This window comes from Pecten maximus, chromosome 19, assembly GCF_902652985.1.
Source record: "Pecten maximus chromosome 19, xPecMax1.1, whole genome shotgun sequence".
NCBI lineage: Eukaryota > Metazoa > Mollusca > Bivalvia > Pectinida > Pectinidae > Pecten > Pecten maximus.
In genome coordinates this window covers 2,360,933-2,382,737 of record NC_047033.1, presented here as the reverse complement: position 1 = coordinate 2,382,737, position 21,805 = coordinate 2,360,933, and the positions used below count along the sequence as shown (strand labels likewise).

At 33.7% G+C, this 21,805-nt stretch overlaps 1 protein-coding gene across 2 annotated transcripts in view; it reads left to right on the top strand.

Annotated features, from left to right (window-relative positions):
- Positions 1-21,805, top strand: part of LOC117317927 — a 42,979-nt gene that overhangs the window by 5,502 nt on the left and 15,672 nt on the right. The window contains exons 2-15 of one of the 2 annotated variants that reach the window (XM_033872897.1): positions 7,679-7,714; positions 10,294-10,350; positions 10,635-10,814; positions 12,505-12,594; positions 13,123-13,170; positions 13,968-14,042; positions 15,080-15,163; positions 15,411-15,452; positions 15,548-15,628; positions 18,669-18,746; positions 19,162-19,212; positions 20,011-20,088; positions 20,884-20,931; positions 21,581-21,661. In XM_033872897.1, coding sequence (XP_033728788.1) covers positions 7,681-7,714; positions 10,294-10,350; positions 10,635-10,814; positions 12,505-12,594; positions 13,123-13,170; positions 13,968-14,042; positions 15,080-15,163; positions 15,411-15,452; positions 15,548-15,628; positions 18,669-18,746; positions 19,162-19,212; positions 20,011-20,088; positions 20,884-20,931; positions 21,581-21,661 — 1,027 coding nt within the window. In that variant the 5' untranslated portion in view covers positions 7,679-7,680. Of the gene's footprint in view, positions 1-7,678; positions 7,715-10,293; positions 10,351-10,604; positions 10,815-12,504; positions 12,595-13,122; positions 13,171-13,967; positions 14,043-15,079; positions 15,164-15,410; positions 15,453-15,547; positions 15,629-18,668; positions 18,747-19,161; positions 19,213-20,010; positions 20,089-20,883; positions 20,932-21,580; positions 21,662-21,805 lie in introns of both variants that reach the window. The other variant, XM_033872896.1, reaches the window with a different exon arrangement.

Below are 21,805 nucleotides of genomic sequence, written 5' to 3'. Positions count from 1 at the left end.
CTTGACGGGAAAATAAACACAGACCTCTATTCCAAACCAACTGACACGCACCAGTATCTCCGCCCGTCCAGCTGTCATCCCTCACACACAACGAAGAGCATTCCCTATTCCCAAGCTCTACGTATCCGACGGATAGTGTCCATTGATACAGTCTTCGAACGTCGATGCTCAGAACTTAAATCACACAGTACAACAATTGATATATATATATATATATATATATATATATATATTATCTTTCAGTGACAACAGAACTTGTAAACACTGTGTGGCTCTGCTGTTTGCCCTCGCAAGCTTTTCTGAGCGACACAAGGATCGAGGTACCAAAGTTGGTACAGATGTTGATTCTGCTTAGGACAAACCAATTCCCCACTTACATTTCCTAGTAAAAGGGGGGATGACAAGTGTAGCACCTCTTTCTAGTAACAAGTCACGGATCAGGAAGCCACGGTCTGCCATAACCTCATCTCCTGGTCTGATATGGTCCAGAAAACCACTTTCTTGCTTATGTATCTGTCAGAAACATTACCACCCCATAAGTCGGAGACAAAAGAGAAGGCACCAGATGGAGTTATTGCTACAAGGAGCTTGTATGTATTATGATGTTTGTACGAACTGTAAATCTGGGATTGTGCTGTAGGAGAACGAGGTCGAACAATAAAGAATTATGTGCAGTCAATTATTGATGTAGAATTTGGATAGTTCAATTTGAACGAAGGCGGCAAAAACTTTCTGACAACATCTGAAGATGGTCATTTCAATAATAGTGACACTAGAACATACATGTAGTTGATCCAAGTTGTAAATATCTGAGACACTCTACTATTTGACACTCCAAAGATATCTGCCAGAAAAAAAATGCTAATATTGCTAATCGTAACCGCACTAAAGTTAAGATAAATTCCTCATAGCGGGATAGTTTTCTTTTTGGGCCAGGCTTCTTCAAGTAAGGATCTCTCTGGTATGTTGTCTCTGTCAGAATCTTGTTTAGACCAGTACTTTAGTGTTGGTGATGACTTGTCAAGTATATCTAGATATAGTAAACAGATGGAGGAACTAATGTTAAAATGAACTGATATCTTACAATATATGACTGTAATATAAAATCAAGTCAACAGGCTGCATGATTATAATGAATTGAAATCAATGTTATGAATCAAGACCAAATATTGATTTGCTCAAACTGATCTGATTGGTACAAATATAATAGCAATATTTCCATTCCAATATCAAAAATCCATGGGTGACAATTCAATTGAATTCATTGTAATTATATAATAGCAATGATGTGTACAGTTTTAATTCAATACTCCATGCATTTGAGCAAGATATAATATCATACTTACTAAAGAACCATTCAGAAACGCCTTGGACTGAATCCCAGTGTATTTCATTACACTTTCATCTGTACGAGTCACTTTCTCTACGAACAAATCTTTGAGAAGCTTGTCAGGATTTTGGAGCTGTTTTTGTTTTTCCTCTAACTCTTGAATATCTTGGAAGCTGATATCTGTCTGGGAAAACATATCATTGAGTTCCACCTGATTTGTGTTGTCACCTATGTAGTCATGACCCTCAGGAGCTGGGACTGAAAATATGAAGAGATAATATAGTTAATGTAGATTGATAATGTCAACTCTTATGTACTTTTTATACACTGTTCAGTAGAAATCAACCTACATGTGTTATGATAATATTATACTCATATTATAGCCCAAGTGGAATCTATGACATACTCATACAAATACTAAAATTTTATTCGATGAGATATATATACACTGTAATATGCCAGGTCTGTTTATTTACCTACTTGTATATACACATATGTGCCCACTATCTAAAGAAAAATGCGAGAACCAAAATATCATCATTTTTATATATATATGTATGCCTCTTACCTTTTACTTTTCCATCACTAGTAGCATTGCCATCATTTTCAGACATCACAACTTCCTCCACAACTGCCATATACATCTGTGTATTTTCATCCTAAAGTGGAACATTAAAAATCAATGTGAATATGAGTCTAGTACCTTTGAAGTTTAGTACATCAGATCCAGGTGTGAACACAGGTAGACATTATAGATGTACAAAAGTGTAGGTTGATACAATGTATATATGATACTGTAATACGGGTACCACATATAAAATTATTTGTGCGTCCAGTGAATAAGTTTATTGTAAAATGTTTTCCTTTTTTGTTTACGTGTACATTTTGCTTACATATGACTTACCATATATGGAGTAAGAACGGATGACCATGACGTCGCCGTTTCTGTTCGCGATCGGTTATCGTCAGCATCACTGCTAGCCTCGCTGTATATTCGGCTTTTATCGGCGGCACTGGTAGATCTTTCGTGAACATGCTGTTTAAAATTGTTATAATGAAACAGTGATGGATAGGGGTTACTTTCTGTCGGTTTGCCATCGACGGAATGCCTAGAACAAAGGCGGTGGTAGGCTGGTGGGTCATAATCCTGGCGACGGAGTAGCTCCAGCCACCGTCTCCTAGCTTTTGTGTCTTTTTTCTTGGTCGGAAAAGGAAAGAACTGAATGCCCCGCATATATCCATATGTTCCTAGCTTCCTATTATCGCTAACACATCCCTCTGCGGCACAATAATAACGCGTTTTTGACGATATACTAGGCCTAGATGACATTTGAAATTTCCGCGTAAGCAAACAATGTCAAACCGGAAGTACCTGGGACCTAAATTTTTGCTAAATCACGTGACAGGCGTGACTAAAATTCGAAAATAATACGGTTTCAGGAGGAACACAGAACCCTGCTATTTGTGAAGCATTCCATATCTATATCTATATGTGTATTTACATATATCAAAATTGGAATGATACAGAGGAGACTTGCAAGTTTTAGTTCACCTTCGATCATGGAAGGTTTATGTAAAATGTCATTTTGAGAATATATTTCAAACGTTCCAGTCTGTACTTTCTACCATGATAATAAAATCAAACTAAAAAAATAGGTTTGGGAAACAGACTAATATTGACTTGGAATTACCAAAACGGAGAAAAATTGTGCTTAAAATGGCATTATTTTCAGAGAATGAACACAATTATATGTTCTCCCAATGTCCAAATGCATCACATGTAAAATATTAGGGGTTTATTTGATCGAAAAGTATTTTAAATTAATTTTTAATCATTCGCCATTCGCGGCCTGATTGCCATCATAGGGGAATTACCAAAATAGACTCGAAATCGATATTTTTAAAAGAGAATAATCTATAAATTGAATTTCATATAAATAATCTAAGACATCGATGAACTATATCAAGTCCGGCGTAGGAATACATTTGTCGAGCTTGGACTATATTTTTTTTAAATTCCTTTCAAAAGTGATCATATTTATATGAAATAAATTCCTTTAAAACTAATATTTGTTTTAATGTGCTATTAAGTTTGTTTACGAAAGAAATCCTAAAAGTATTAACAATATGTAGACGAAGAGTGATGACGTACATTTCGGCAAGTTCTGTGGTAGACTTGCACAAGTCCCTATTTGTCAAAAACTAAATATTGTACAAAATATCAAAAAAATATAAATATAAGGATTTAATAAAGTTATATTGAGGTGTATGGGAGTATAAACCTCAATAGGTCTTGAGACAAATTTATTTATTTTGTCTCAAGACCTATTGAGGTTTATACCCCCATACACCTCAACATAACATTATTCAATCCTTAAATGAATGATTTGTTGTTTTATTGTTATACAAGTACCGCTATCTACCGGCATGACTTTGAGTTCTGTAGACTACACTCGCTTTGTAGATATTGACAGGCTAGCATATATTTCCATACTAATTTAATTTCAGAATTGTAATTGAAATATTATGACAGCATTGCACAAATAGTAATCTGAACATTTGTTGTATATTGAAAAAATATTCAAGAAAATATTAGCTCATTGTCTTGGCCTCAATTTTCAATTGATCAATTAATGAATTACTCTATGTTTGAAGTATGGAGTAGTGAGAGTTTCAAGTCTTGATCATGACTTACAAATTGTAACGAAAATTCAAAATTTACAAATCATTAAAATGAATTTGTTTAAGAAATAACACAAGTTCAACAGCAATATTATAAAGATAATCAATCACAACATTTCAGAAGTTATAAAACTACAAATAATATTAAACCTGAATATAAAATTAAGAGAATATCATATTTTTAAGTATTTTTCATTTGTTTTTAGATAATCCGGATTTCAGTTTACCGACTTTTTTCTTTTTTTTACTCACGCCCTACGCGATCATATTGTTGACAATATCTAAATGCAAAATAGCGAAGACTAGGTGGTTTCAAACCCTCATCTTCTAGAAATGTCTAAGTTGTACATGTATAAAGAATACTATCTGGGTCCATTCTCTTCAAAATCGGACAATTTGAGGTGCACTTAATACCGTTTCAATAGTACGTGACAATCGAAAATTGGGTCGTGAATTCGGTATTTTGCTAGTTATTTCAAAATACTTCCAGGTAAAAGAATAAAAATATGTTTTCATATGACCTCTTTACACACCAAATATTACTATATTGGATCCATTCTCTCGAAAGAATATCGATTTCGGTTCCACTATCGGCAATGTCGGTAATTCAACGACAATCGGGCACCGCGAATCGTGAATGATTAAAAAATCAATTTAAAATACTTCCCAATCAAATAAACCTCTAATAATTTACATATGATACAGTTGGGCATTGAAGAATATATATCTGGGTCAATTCTCTGAAAATAATGCCAACTTAAGCCCCATATTTCCTCAGTTTGGTATTTTAAAGTCTATTTCAGCAGAGACTTGTTGTGATATGCAAGTCTCTGGTTTAAGTACTAAATATTCTCGTCTTTGCCGAAATAAAAACAAGCTTTATAATCGTTCATTTTAAACATGACAACAACTGCCAATCGCACGTATCCTTAAGGGTCATCTATATAGCAGAATAATGTTGAATTTCAAACACAAATAAATATCTTAAAATTTGCACAAAAATAGTCATGTAATATACCAAAATGTTTGTTTGGACATGTTGTGTCTTAAAATCACAACTAATTTGATGTAGATGTTAACAATTTCTTCTATAGAGTTACTTTGTGGTAAGTTGTAGCATGGAATAATTCTAAGTCACAAAAATAACCAAACCTGAAAAATAGCCCAGCTATCATGCTCACTAGTGTCAGTAGCACAGGGTAGGAGCATTTATTTGACCGGATTTGACTTTATGTACGTATAAACACATATTTTGTTTTGACCTTGAAATGCAAATGGCGGCTGTGGATGATATTACACAAATATGGCATAAAGGGAGGCATTTCAGCCATTACAAATGCTCCTATTTAATACTTTTAAGACATCTGAATATAGTAAGAATGACCTTTTTAAGACAAATTGTTAAACTTGTGAGTTTTGGGCCTTTTTCAGAAATATATATCTTTTACCCCAAACTCAACGGATGAACATTATTTCCTAAAAACAGTCTTCCTGCCATGTCTAGAGTTCTCTATAGTATCTAATATGAGCATTTTGACGTTTGAAATACCTTCTTATATGCCATAATTGTGTGATACTATTCACAACCGCCATTTGCATTTCAAGGTCTAAATAAAATCAGTGTTAATACATATCATAAAGTCCAATCTTGTCAAACCAATGCTCCTATTTTGTGCTTTAGACCCTTGTGAGCAAAACGACATGACTGTTTTGCACAATAAATGCGATACAAATGAGGTAATTATGTCCCCCTGAAACATGCATTTTTCTCATGTTTTGTTGAAATTTACGAACTACTGAACAAATTAAATGTCAACAGCAAGGCCCACAGTTTGACATGATACATATCAAAATTTTATCAAGTTACTTCTATCAAATTGCACCCTAGTACGGATGTATAGCCTTGTAAAATATCAACTGTTTTGGCTGGATTTGCTGTTTAGATGCCCCTTAAATGTTGATATCAGCTGAATATTGCCGTAGTTATCTGTCACTTCGATTGTAAACCCCATGCCAAAGTCATGCAAGAATCAACCAATCAAATTGGTTTAATTTTTGATTGCTTTAATATTGCAGTTACCTCCCTTACAACAGTAATATGTTTCAAGTATCGGCTACAACAAGCAGCCCCGTGGACATAACGAATTATCATTTGTATTTGATTTATTGGTCGTTTTCGTCAAAAGTAAATGGTATCTGAAAATGGGTGGCAACGTTAACGTTAGCTATGACCAGTCACCCTGACCACAAATATCACCTAAATGTAAGCCTGTACACAGTAGTACGATGGCCGATATCGGACGGGCAAAACAGTGTTACTAGTAATACGTTTTTGTCAACGAAAAATGTACGTACATATTGTGTGTCAAAAATATCTACTGCTAGTAGTAGATAAATTTGTACACAAAAAGTGTACGTACAAATCCTGTGTCAAAAACCTGTTACTAGTAACACATTTTTGACACAAAATTTGTACGTACATATTTTGCGTACTCAATGATTGGTCTCATATAGGCAGCATAAATAGTAGTTAAATTTTTTTTTCAATTTTATATTTCAAAAGCTTTATATATGTTTATCCTTTTAAATGCTTAAGCATATACATAAGATATATGATGGTTCCATTTGGCATCGTCATTATGAGTTAGACCTAGATGTGTATGTGCTTTATTTTTAGTAATTGGTTCATCATAAAAGTAAATAATAGGATGGTTTTTTTATCATCGTATCATACAATTACAGATTGTGTTTTAGCACGATTAAATATGATATCCCATTTAGATGCCCAATGTTTAATATTATTTAAATCGTTAGATAAATTTCGAGCTAATTCAAGGGATTCATTATCACTTATAGCATAAAGAGAAGTATCATCTGCAAATAGCTTAATTTTGTTAAAGACACTATCAACAATAGCATTTAATATAAATTAAAAGTATTATTGGTCCGACGAGTGAACCTTGTGGAACTCGTGCCTGAATTGGATCAAATGTAGAAGCATATTCTTCTTTTATTACCTTCTGCTTTCTGTCCGATAAAAAGTTTTTAAACCAGTTTAGAAGATTTCCTTTAACACCATATGATTCTAATTTGTAAAGCAGACTATCATGCTAAACCCTGTCAAAAGACTTATTTATGTCGCAGAACTGATTTCTTTATTTTGATCCAGTCAGTTAACACCCTCTGCTTTCTGTCTGATAAAACGTTTTTAAACCAGTATAGAAGATTTCCTTTAACACCATATGATTCTAATGTGTAAAGCAGATGATAGATAGACAATGATTGGTTAACAGTAGAGTCTTTGGGTGTATAAATTGATGTTGCTATCCGACTCCCACACAGTAACATTTATAAGGACTATAATCACCCTTATTTCGCGCCACTAATAACCAAAGGAGCCACGATGGACAAAAGGATTGTATTGTGAAGTTTCATACATTGTTTGGTATATCTGTACATGCATTTCTGATCTTGGTTTAAAAGAGATACTCATTTTCTATAAACAAACAATATTACTAAACTATTTTCTGGGTGCTAACAGCTTACAACCTCGGCTTAGTATATGCTTGGCTTAATATATGCTTGGCTTGATCTATGCTTGACTTGATCTATGCTTGGCCTGATATATGCTTGGCTTAATCTATCATTATTTATAAATTGTTTCAGCGATGGTAGTAAAACCGCCACCGGGAATGATAAAAGGTAAGTTAAACATTTGTACGGTTTGTTAACTTTTGGACATTTCTTTTCGAAATTTTAGTCGCTTCCTATGCCGTCTATTGACTCTTGCAAAAAAGAAGGACATACTAACTTTATTAAATAGAATAATCCCTTCAGGCTCTACTGTATATATCAATTTGATTTTAATATTGACCATATGTCGTAAGTCTGCAATTATTGTATATGTCAATTTGTTTTTAATGTTGACCATATGTCGTAAGTTTGCAATTATTTTATATATCAATTTGATTTTAATGTTGACCATGTGTCGTAAGTCTGCAATTATTATATATATTAATTTGATTTTAATGTTGACCATATGTCGTAAGTCTGCAATTATTATATATATCAATTTGCTTTTAATGTTGACCATATGTCGTAAGTCTGCAATTATTGTTTTCAAATAATTTTACCCCTGCTTCTCCAAGTTACAATAATCGCGTTTAATTTAGTTGATATCCGGATTATTTCGATTTATCATTTTACGCTTGATATATAATTATTAGAGTTTATTGTAAGCATATCCTTGGGGTGTGTGATCTTAAAGCAAAATATGTGGATTATTGAAATTCATCTGAGAGATTTTTTTTTTTATTAATAATCCTCGTCAATATTTCACTTTACAATATAAAATGCAAAAGCATCCATTCTCACGGATTATTCATAAATTATCTAACTATTTTTTGTCACATGGTTCGATGACTTTCGCAGCTTTTAACTTGGATAGTACATTTCATTATACTTGTCAGGACATTATCCTACCCATGTGTATCATTTATCATCACACGAGGACGAGAGCATTTCCAAATCATAGTGATTAAAACAACAATGCAAATAACTATTACCATATTCATGGCAAGTCGAATACAATGCAAAAACTCTATTGGATTTCGATGAATGTGTGCGTGGACGGACCCCTTATGGGTTGTGGATGAGTGCGTGGTTGGATGAACCATTTGTGGGTTTTCGATAAGTGTATGGTTGGTCGAACCATTATAGGTCGATGAGAACTTGGTGTATTGTAAAACAGGGTATTGGTGTACCACAGGCTTTAGCTTCAGGTCAGTATATGTAGCATAAAAGGTAAGCTCCTTCTCCTACTATATCAAGTGGAACACTCGAAATGTCGGAACTGGGGTGTGAGCTTCTCTTCCCTATGAATTTAAGTTAAATCAGAAGAAATTTCAAATGCATGCAAACTTCAGGAACGTTCCTTAGTTTGGCATCATTAAATATCACTGCATGTTATTCTTTTGTCGAATGACAATGATTTGAAGATGAGAAAATGAATCAAAAACAGCCGTGATAGCCGGCGATGCATCGACTGTGGAACAAATATAGTCTGTGTATTTTAGAGTTGCAAGGGACACTCTGATAGGGCCAACAGCTCTGTAAACAATACTAACCGTATAAAAATAATGATATTTACTATAAAAAGATATAGTAAATACTCTTATATTTTACGGTATTATATCTCAATTTACAGTCTAAACTTCAAACGCCTGTGGGTTCACGTAGACCGAATTTATGCAGGTAAACATTAGGCCCGGTGCAACACGACTTGTCATTACAATTGTTTATAAACAAGTATACCTATTGAATTCCGTTTTCAACTGATAGTCGCCGGTATGAAAAAGTTAATGTTATCTATGGATGCTGGGATTACCCCAATGACGTCACAGCTACTTTTCCTCCCGACAGGTGGCGCTTCTTGCTGAAAGCGTGAATAATTGTCGTCAAATCAATACTTTGCGTCCGTTCCACAATTGATACATCGTCTGACCTTCAAGCTTTGCCTTGCTGATGTAGTAGGAGAAGGGACTAATATTTTTTTTCTATAGGTGCTAATTCTAACAAAAAGCAGACGCTTGTGGGTGGACGAACCCTTTGTGGGCTGTCGATGAGTGTATATGTAGTCGAACAATTGGTGAGAGGTGTATGGGTGTGTGGGTGGTGCTACCCCTTGTGGGTTGTCTATAAGTGTTTGGGTGGTCGAACCATTTGTGAGTTGTATATGGGTGTATGTGGGTGGTCCTAACCTTTGAGGGTAGTATATGAGTGTTTGGGTGGTCGAACCATTTGTGAGTTGTCTATGGGTGTATGTGGGCGGTCCTAACCTTTGAGGGTAGTATATGAGTGTTTGGGTGGTCGAACCATTTGTGAGTGGTCTATGGGTGTGTGGGAGTTTACTCCTTTGTGGGTAGTCTATGGGTGTAGGTGGGTTGATTTCTTTGTTATTGGTCTATGGGTGTGCGGGGGTCGACTCCTTTGTGGGTAGTCTATGGGTGTGTGGGGGTTGATTCCTTTGTGGGTAGTCTATGGGTGTGCGGGGGTCGACTCCTTTGTGGGTAGTCTATGGGTGTGTTGATGGTTGCTTTCATTGTGGGTGGTCTGTGATAACTCGGTGTCATAAAACATGATATGGATTGTAGAACTGGGTATGGGTGGTGAATAGAGTTTGTTTGGTATTACTCCGACTAATTTTGTTTGTTATGTTATGGCGAACAAACTATGATGAAAAATAAATTGTATTTTGATTTTTTTTTTCTGTCTTTTCAAAGGAGTTCATATTTGCCTGACCCTGATTGCAATATCTGCAAGTGCTTTCGGGAACGTTCGTAAGTTAAATAACTATTTTTACCTCAAGTAACACACAAAGCTTTTGATAGGAGATTAAACAGTATAATCAAAATATCATGTAACACAGCAATACTCAACAGTTCTTTGTTTGTAGTGTCAGTACATAGAGCTCTTTATTTTCCCCGTTACAATCAGTTAGCCTTGGATTTACTTTCCAATATATATCAATTCTCAGCTATATTTAATCTATTTTATATCACTGATTTTTAACCAATTGTCGATGTATCGACAGGTTTATCTCGAAACAATGGACTCGCTGCAGGTTTCAGTCCTAAAAGTTACACTCCTTGCCACAAGACGGTTTTAAGTGATCCCCGCTGCTTTAAGGTGATTGAACATCAAACTGTCTACGTGATGCAATGTGGGCCAGGAACTTACTTTAACAACCGGACATGTAGCTGTGATCTATACACCTCAAATTTGCCTCACCACCTGGCACCAGGTATGAAAAACAAATGTTAAGGGCAAATTAACGGCCATCATAGAAGTGTAATATGTGATCGTGTTAATGTCAGAAACTTATCAAATCTAAGATTTGCACAAATTTCCTTGGTACTATTTTAGAAAGATATGCATGAAAACCATCATTAAAGTAGAACGAAATGCATTCATTGAAAATATGTAGTACTTACATTTGGTCATGTACAAAGAAATATTACGCAAGCGATTTAAACTGTTGTGTTGTAGGTCTTTCCAAAATTAAATTGTATGAAAAGTGTTTCAAAAAAGGTATATAGGGAACAACCAACCAATTGAAAAAATATATTTTTGAAACAGCCCCTGTGTAAAGAACGTTGAGCCAAGGATAAAATGTCTGGCAGCCGCTGATTGGCCAGTACGTTATGAAGTGAGAAAATAGATATGTACTCTGATAGGTAACTATCAATAAGAAATGTTGATATAAATTTTGTAAGTCCGATTGATTTTCCCCCAAAACTTCACGTAATAATAGTAAACAGGTAAACATTTAAGATTTTTGAGAATTTTTACTGCGAAATTCACCTATTTTCAAAATGGCTACCATGGAGAAAATTTGAGCTGAAGGACCCAGCTTTTTTATTTTGATAATGTGTTATATCAGACCCTAAACTTTTGTTATAAACCATAATCGTCATATTCAATTCAAGAATTTGAATGAAATAATCCAAAACGTTAACACTAAAGTCTATGGGAAAACAATTGGTTGGTTGGTCTCTATAACTGAAGCTGTCCATGAGAGCAATTGTCTACAAAATGAAGTAGTAGATAACAGACTGAATAGTTACATGTACGATGGATTGTCAAATCATGAAAAATAAAATCAGTGTTGTATGGCGTTAGTGTACAGGTAAGCGAACGTCGAGCGATGCAGTGTAAATAGGTTGATATTGATAAGTTCTTATTCGGAGGCACGCTGTTTCAGTGGTAGGACACATGTCTACATGACCGAAGGTTCTCTAGTTCTATCCTCGGGTCTAGTTCTAGTCCCGGCACGGGTGTTGTGTTGTATCCATGAACAAGATCACTTACTTCGTTGTGTCCCAGTCAACTGGTAATGCGTACGTGGTAGAAGAGAGCAATCTGCCGTCTGTAAGTTGTAAGTTGTAAGCGTGAAATGGCAGCTCCGACTGAATTAACAACAGGCAAATGAGAAATACAATGATCGAGGCAGCTATGTTGCTATGATATAACTGTATAAAAACACCAAATCATTATTCAAAATTATTATAATAAGTCGCAATAAACCACGTATTTATTCGTATTTCTCCGTAATACATCTTACCACAAAACGCAGTGTTCCATATGCCCTATGTTGTTGTTTTTTTCAAGATTCCAGGTTTGAGTTCCTTGTCTAAATGTACTGTATTGAAGTATAAGATTTTGGCATTTAACTACAATCTTTTGTAAGTTGTCGTCAATTTTTTTTTACAGAATTGCCGAAAAATTGAATAACGCGCATTACATATTTTATAGACCATTGGTGTCATTATATGTATTTTAGAGAGAATCAGTGTATGCGCTGTTGGCGATATGACATTTATATTTTATCTTATTGTTATACGATTTTAACCAGTTCTAATCATATCTATTTTGTAGAATGCCATTGTACTGTTTTATTATTATTATAAATTTTTTTTTTTTTTTTTTTTCAGTAAATTGCCAGCAACTCTACAAGGCGATTACCTCAAGCGCCCATCCAGATCACCAAAGCATGTTGTCTTGCACGTCCGGTGCATATACACGTATGTTTACTTTATTTAAGAGCAATGTCATATATCTGTTTGGTCTGATTCTTTTTGTTAAAAACATTTCAATTTGGTATGATTGATATATCTTTAACATTATTTTACATGTAATAAGTACTGTATAAAGACAAAAAAACCAACAGAAAACAAAAACAAAAAAAACAATACAAAATATTAACTAAAAACATGTCTAAAGTCTTTATATTAACAAACCTAAAATTGATAACATTGATGTATTCTCTAATTTACCAGTAATGTACAATAATTGATTTCAAATTCAAAGATCATTTACATAACAATACATATATTACTTCAAGTTTAACATATGATATTGATTTTTTTATTATTATTTCTTCTGTTCCATTGATGTTTGTATAGACACAATTGTGCAATGCTTTATCAGTGTTTTATATTCATTGCATGCTATTAACAATACATAATACATGTGTTTAATTAAAGCATCTAAAACTTTGTCTTGGTGACAGATGCAAACAAAAGATCCGAATGTTGTTAATGCCATTTCAGATTTGGAGAGAGTCAAAACGCAACACCATTGTGTGACGTCCGACTCGAGTGAGTACCACAATAACGTGATAAAATCACGATACTTTGGCGTGACGCCAATTTCCGCAGTCTTATGATATTGGCTGACATATGCTAGTAAATAAAGTAATGTAAAAAGGCATATGATATATATCAATATCTACCTATATCAGACTTTAAAAAAGTATGTAACAATTAACAAAACAAGACAATTATAAGCATATCCAGCACCTGTTAACTGAACACCTGTCATTTACATATCTGACACATTCCATTAATAATGATATTGATTTTTTTTCGAGTCATGGAACGCGATTATCACTTAAAATATTTTTCTCTTAATGTACACTCTCTGGACCTGAATAAATATGTATGCATATTGATGTTAATTCTTTCAGAGTATAGTTTGACATAGGACTTTCAGTGACTACAGTCACCTTAAGTGATAGAAACTATGTATAGGTATTAAAATAATCGAAAAAAAAACTATTCAACATCATCAGATTCTAAATGGATTCTTTAAGCTTCATGAGTTTCTAAAATATATACTGTTAACACTTTTCATGGATTTTAAAAAAGATAAAAGTTTTCTCGTTTATTAGATCCATAGTCTGTTCCCATTCGTTTCCTTCTACTTGATCCCAGACAGCTATACATTTTCATCAGATTAAACGACACCCTCCTTCTCAAATTTATGACCAGAAACGGAAACAATACCCTTTATACGATAGATGATTACATCAGAGGCACAGTTATATGACAACATAATAAGAATATCCCCTTTTAAAATACTTGGAATATAAGTTGAATATATTTACTTTCTTCAGTGTGGAGTCGTTTACAATTTGTGAAGACCCATGATTCCATCGACTGCATGAAGAAGATAATATCGGAGATGAACGGTATGCGGAGTTTAATTTGAGATTTTTTTTTATTATTGTTATGCTATATATAATTGTACCCCATCTTGTTGCTACATAATTATATTCAGTAAATACACTGTGCTTGTTCCATAACATCATTCATGTTGAATAATGATATATTGTGGATTCGCAATGGTTCATCGGTCATTCAATAAATTACCTTTTAACAACAATATATATTTTTGTTGTCTTTGCGAGTCAACTTTTTGCAACAAACAAGCTTCAGTCTCTGATCCAGTCTCACACAAATAGCACTGTCTCTCACAAAATTCAGACAATGATACTAATCTGATAGAAATAGACCTGACAAGTAATATTTCAAAACATCGATAATTACATACAAAATATAGAGACGATATAAGTTCATCGAGTTTCAATTAATTATTCATTTACTTTTACTTCAAAGATCAACATACAAAGTAGAATAGGTAGTAGCTGACAGGCATAATGACGAAAGACGGCAGTATATTGTTGTTTTTAATTAATCGTGATTATATTATGTCGAGGATATAGCATCTTGAAAATATTTAGGGAAAAAAGAACAGCTTCACTTTAACGTCTCGACGTACATTGAAAGAAGATAAATAAATTACATTTAAGAAGTTTAGCATTACCACTGTACATAAATGTGCCGTTTATAAGACCATTTATCATATATTCATGCATACATAAATTATGTCAAACAAATATTGCAGTACTAAGATATAGTCTTTTTTCTAGAGAATTTGGATTATATCGTATGAACTAAGATAATCCTTGAGGGTGTGACAGAAAAATCTCCAATATGAGGGGTGATATACTTGGTTGTCTTACGTGAGGCTCTGCCGAGTGTAAGACAATCACGAATATCATCCGATGTGAACGATGTGAGAAAATGATACTTATTCGACCAGTGATTCTATCATATCTACGGAAGGAATCTTTGTTTTGCAATATTCGAGGACTCGCAATTTGTCCTGTGTTATGTGGTAAAGTGCCAGCAATATTTTCAAGTTATATTTGTTGTGACTTTGCAGATTACTATGGTTCTTGGAATGTCCAGAACGGACATTCGCCCTGTACCTGTAACGGTGTAAAGACCTTCATCAAGTGGCCCACAGGTATGGTGATTGAGTTATTAGCATATATCAATAAAGTTGTAGAGTTATATTGTGTGGGAACAAAATAGATTAAATTATACCATACAGTTGTATTCCCTACGCTCTAAAGCTAAGAAGCTAATCGACTTAAGTGTTAATAATAGGAGCTAGGCAAACAACAACTCTAAAATAGGAATGTCGAGATCTGGATGAGGATGAGAATGAAACAGAAAACGAGTATATCTAATACAGTGTTTTTTTCTTACAGAGGATACATCTCGATGCTACTACCATGACTCAAATTTCAACCGTGAGTATTTCCATTTCTGTAAATAAATGCATTCAGTCCAATAAAAACATCTGTGTTGTGTTTTTAGTTTAATCATTATTATTTCTTACTTGTAGATATGTACAGAACTGTATTTGGTAGTAGAGACACACACAACACAAATACATATGGGAGACGATGTGCTAGTCACAATACTAGTAAGTATTCTCAGAAACCAGGAATATAGTCAAAACCGCGTAGCGGATTCTTACAGAAGTTTGCAAACAAAATTTGTTTCATACCCCGATGAAACTAAAAAAAAATGTGACATCAACGCTTATAATTAATTTTTGAAAATGATTTTCTAATTAAAAACATGTCTTATGTACGATTTTACTGGTTTTAAATGGGATTCTTTCTCTCAAATCAATACGCAACGTCAATTGTTGTATTGTGACATCACATTTTTCACGCCATTCTCGGAATTTCCTTCATAGAAGTATGAAAAGAATTTTTCGACCAATCACATTTGAGTATTTACCATGAAAACAAAGAAAAAATAATTAAAGGAAAGTATTCTCAGAAACCGGATATAAAGTCAAAACACAAATAAGTGTCTCAGATTGTTTTAAAGTAAAAACACAGGTGTTCTCAAAAAGGTGAATGATTTAAGAAACACGATAATTGATCATAACACAAGTGAGTTTTCTCACAAACCGGTAAAAATGTGTCGTAGCAAAATGTAAGTGTTCTCATAAGTTAACGTGTAGGTGATAATGCCAATAGGTCCATGAAAACTGGATGATATTTCTTTACACAAGTAAATGTTATCAGAAGCCGAACACTAGCACGTGTCAGACATGTGTACGTTATAGATGCACTTTAGAAATACATGGAGGTTCCACATGACGCACTAGGAATATGATTATGTTTTCAACTGTCGATATATATCTACTACATTTCATTTAAGCTTTGGTCAGTCACCATTAAATTGGAACTATGGTAATATATTAACTACTTCTATTACTCGTTTGTTCTTCAAATTTGCTATGTATGACAAAACATATGTACAATACAATATTACGATAAACGATATATTGTTACATCAGTATATTACATAGTCTGATGGATAAGAGGGGCCGTGGTGGCCGAGTGGTTCAGGTGTCCCGGCACTTTATCACTTGCCCTCCACCTCTGGGTTGCGGGTTCGTAGCCTAGTTGGGCAATTGCCAGGTACTGATTGAAGGTCGGTGGATTGTTGGTCGGATAGACCATAGCTGTCGTGCAGACATGGTCACGTGGTTTCAGTGTTTCCGTTGGAGGGGTCACTTCTCTTTGTCAAAAACTTTCGATCTAAGGAAAAGTCCATGTAAAATGATATTCGAAATTTTGATACTTGCTTGTAACACGAATCATTGAAGTTTAAGTAAATTAGCTATTGTTTGTTTGTTGTACTTACAATGAAACAAACGCGTAAAAATACCAGTAAAAGCCAAATTAACACATTAATACACCGTTCATGACTTCCGGTTGGTGTAGCTGTGTACCACTACATGTACATGTATGTCGTGTGCTACAAATTGTCATATTCTCTTTGTATATTATACGTGTACTTGTGCGTTTGGTAGGACGTTGATAATGATTGGTCATAAATGATCTGTGGTAAAGTTAGAATTAGATAATTCAGTTAAATAAGGTATATTGGTATTAATAATTAAGAGTTACTAATCATGTCATAGGGTCTGAAGCGAGAAGCTGATGTACTTAACTGTTGCATTGTATACACGTGTCACAGTATACGTGTACGTATTATAGGCTAGCTAGCGTAACACTGTGGATTTGCTAGGGTGCGTGAACCTGCCTTATCACCTCGAAAAAAAACCCATTAATTTCAATTAGGAACACTGTCCCCGAATACATTCCAGGCTACTGGTGTCAAGATACGCTAAATCAAAACACGTGTACTATGTAACTAAATTAAATCAAGGTAACAATTGCAGTGTATACGTATGAAACTTTTCCTTCAGCAACATTAATAAGATACATGTATACTAATTATTGATAAACTATTTATCAATTTACGAACTCGGTTAATTGCTAATATTGTATTCATTAAATTATTAAGTTATTCAGTTAATAAGTAGAGTATAATATAATAATACAACTACATATACATGTGGTGAATTTTGCTAGGTACATGTATTTGGTGAAGTTGGCTAGGTACATGTATTTAAACCACATGAAAAGCATGTCATCCAATTCAAATAACAGTTACAATTGATGAAATTGACAAGTGCTTATAAAAAATAACCACTAGGATATACATACCGCATTCTTGATTGTCAAATTATTGCAAAAAGGCAATTGTGAAGTAAAGCATAGTTGGAGCTGGTTGGATATTATAAACATGTATATAAACTGTCAAGGCTGTATTGGATCTTTGAAATGTTAAGGATAATTAGTATATGTATGTATAATAATCCGTTTTGATGAATCTCTCTTTTAATCAATATATCAATAAATAATGTTGCTGAATCTAATGTCTTGATTATCAATATAACGTTCATTAAATAGAGCAGCTGTTGCCCATTCATTCCTTACAAGACTGTCATTTCGAATTTTAATTGTGAATTTCTGTTAACATTTTTTTGAGTGTTCTTGGAAACTTTTATGAAGTTATATTAACAGCTGAGGTCATTTAAGTCTATCCGACCAACAGGTCTTTCAGGCCTTTGATTCTTCTGGTAATCCAGCTTGTCTCCTTATCCAATACCAGGAAGGTCCTTAAATGGTCCTGGCTATAGATAGGATGTTAAACAAAATAAACCAAACCAAGTGGGTAAGTGTTGTAAAGTAGAAATAGAGAACAAGGAAATGCATTTATTTCTTGTTGTGTTAATGCATATTTCAGCCACTCGGTGCTTATTTTTCATTGATTAGATATAAATAATATAAACAATAGTAAAAGCAACAACAACAAAAAATACTAATTTAAAAAACAACAACCCCAAACAAGCAAACAAAACAAAACAAAAAATACCCCATTGTTTCTTTTAATTCTAAGTTTATTTACTGTAAGATTAGTATAGTTTATAAAACTTAAAGCGATCACTAATCAATCTGGGTAATACACGAGTTTATCTAAATATAGCTTTCCTGTGTACAATATACTTATCTACGTACAACGAAAAAGTCTATGCCTTTGACGAGAGTTGATAATATCCTTTAATTAGTTCATGTTATAATTTCGGTATTTAGTGTGGAGCTACCTGGATGCTGTGTCTAAGGCCCACACATCTACTGACTGTCTGGAACTACTGGTTCAAATCATGACGGGTACGTACATGTAGATACTTTTGAAATATTGTCTGAATATCTAAGGAAAATCTTATTTATAAAACCTACATTTCTTCACTTCTCGAACAGTAATCAGTCATACTAATCAATTTCTAACTAATGACTGGCAGTTAAATGCAGTAGTATTTTATTGCCAACATAATCCGTCGTAATTATGCCTACAAATAATGCCTGTCATGCATTATACTACTTTCTCGCATATATGGTATCGTCAAACAACTTGTATACAAATGTAGTTATATTTATCTGTCTGTCATCGAAATTCACCTTGGATCGATTGTGGCGTCACAAATGGACTGACCTGAGATCGTGGTCTTAAAATAGATCATCGACATGGCTGCCTCCGTTTCACTTTTCACTACACATTTTAACTTTAAGTTTTTATGTTTTACAGAAGCTTACCACAATATTGGTGCCAATGAAAGCTGTTCCTGCCAAGAGAACGGTATGATACTCGAGCTGTTGTCATATACATGTTTCGCTATGCGGAAACGACAGTTAATAATATTTACTAAGTTTAAATAAAATGGGCTAACGGCGCTGATACAATCCTTTACAAATGGTCAAATATTCTGCAAGCATTCCATAATTATATCTTTAAAGTCAAACATCGTGTAAGCACTTACAAAGCCTCTAAAGGTTTTGTCTGACACTTATTCTAGTCTTTTACTGATATGTAACTATTTTTATATCATAGTGGCTTATAGCACATGCAATATGTGGATAGCTCTATCGGTGATAGGGCTCCCGGCAAAAGACGAGTTTATTTCCTGGTCTGTTTGATGGATAATACATACAGCATATATTAACTATTGAAGCGTGAAGAGCAGCCTCAGTTCATCGCGGCATGCAATGAACATTTACCATTAGACATAGTCTATTTGATTGCATTGATCGACAAAACGATTGTCTTATAACGGCATAAAATGTCTTAAATTTCTAATCTATTCTTTTCCCGTATTCATATTTTTTTACTATTTGAAAACTATCGAACAAGTAATGTCTAGCCATAACTACTTCTATCATTTTAAACTATAAACGTAAGTGTACCTTCACATATTTTACAAATTTCATTTTGGTTTTGTTGTGTCATTTAATTACCATCTTTACGCAACATTTATTGGGTCCGATGCTATTTTTAGGGGCTGTTTAAGACTTGAAATACCAACACCCGTGTATGTGATAACCGCTACTGTGAAAATAATCAGGTGTTACTTATATATCATAATGGATTTTAATACAGATCACCATGTCGCAACGACAACAACTTTACCAGCCCTTCATAACAACGACTATTGCCGCCACTACTCTTCTTACCAAGGTAATATTAGTTGTATACTTGTTCAATGAATCTGAGATATGCCATGAAGAATGGAGCTTTGTCCAAGTTCACCCGACGTTTCCACGTATTGCTATTTCGTTTCCTGTTTGAAATGCGCTTACGTTTGTTTATAAATCAAAAATCATCGCAGCATTCTCTAACACAAAAGAAAACCAAAAACCATCCGCAATATTCTCTAACACAAAAGAAAACCAAAAATTTAAATGGCTTCTATTAATTGTTTGAGTCATTTTAACACTGACTATATATCTTTAAGATATTGTGTCAATATTACTATAATCATAAAAATATGAGCATAGTAGTCACAATTATATATCATGCAGATCAAACAAGTTCCTTGGTGTCATAATCAGTTTCGAGAGTATCTATAAACCCAATATAAGTTTGTTGCTATCTTCCGTGAATGTTTTGGTAAAATTGAATATCAAAATTGTTTTTTTGCGTGTAATAATGTAAAATCAATCATCAAAGCAACGGAAATATAGTGTGGCTATGGCATATTTTTGTATGAAGGCCTTTAGGTATTGTTTTGATAATTAAGATTTTAAAATACCTTTACTTACATGTATTAAAGTTTTGATCATTCCAAATGTAGCAATGTTTCATGTGATTTTTGCATGGTAAAGTTATCAAATAATGAAACTTATAAAGATATTACAGTACTGCGTTTCGTTTATATTGTTGTTGATATTGTTGTTTATAGTGTTGTTTATGGTGTTGTTTATAGTGTTGTTTATATTGTTGTTTATATTGTTGTTTATATTGTTGTTTCAGATATTCACAATCTTATTCACCACGACCAATGTCTGTCAGACCAAACAGGTATTTTAATCTTTCAAATAAATCTACGGAAAATATACGTTTCTCCTTCTGGAACAGATTGTTTCATTGTTCTGGTAGCTTTCATGGGTACTGTGTAAATATTTGTATTTTTTTTATGTTAACCTCGTTTATCGAACTTGAGTTAAAACATTATTGCGTGTTCATATCGGTATTGTATTTTTGTTTTTATTTCATATCTAGGACAAATGCTTTTAGTTTTATTCATAACTTCCAGCTCACCAAAACAACCCTCCTGAGTGTACTGCAAACATACACTTATTGACGCATGCCGTCTTCCTAACAGACAACATGGGTGTATGCATTAACAAGCATTAGGGTTAGAGATCTGTGTTTGCATGTTAGCTATGTCTGAAGTCAATATTTTGTTCGAGTTTTTAAAACTGTGTTCTACCTGATTAAAAGGTAATACATTATACTAATATATGACCGGCAACCTGAAGTTATCGGGAATCTCCCTGCAACCTCTTCATCATTTTACATGTATTACATATATAAAGTGGCGCAAATATAAATATTCATAATAAATATATCCAGCATCTTTTCTGTTAAATAAAGAATTATGTAATGTTTTTAAATCACTTGTTAATGAAAACAGTTTTTATATAACAAACGTGGAATACTGTTGCAGCATTTCAAAAATTGAGTGCGTTGGTTTATTCTGGATCAAGAACTAGAACCTGTGCCGAGCATCTCGTGTCTGATATGTACGGTACGTATAAGTACATATATATATAAATCACCATAACATCTTGTGTCTGATATGTACGGTACGTATACGTACATATATATAAATCACCATAGCGACTTGTTTGTGATATGTACGATACGTATTAGCAATATATAAATCACTATA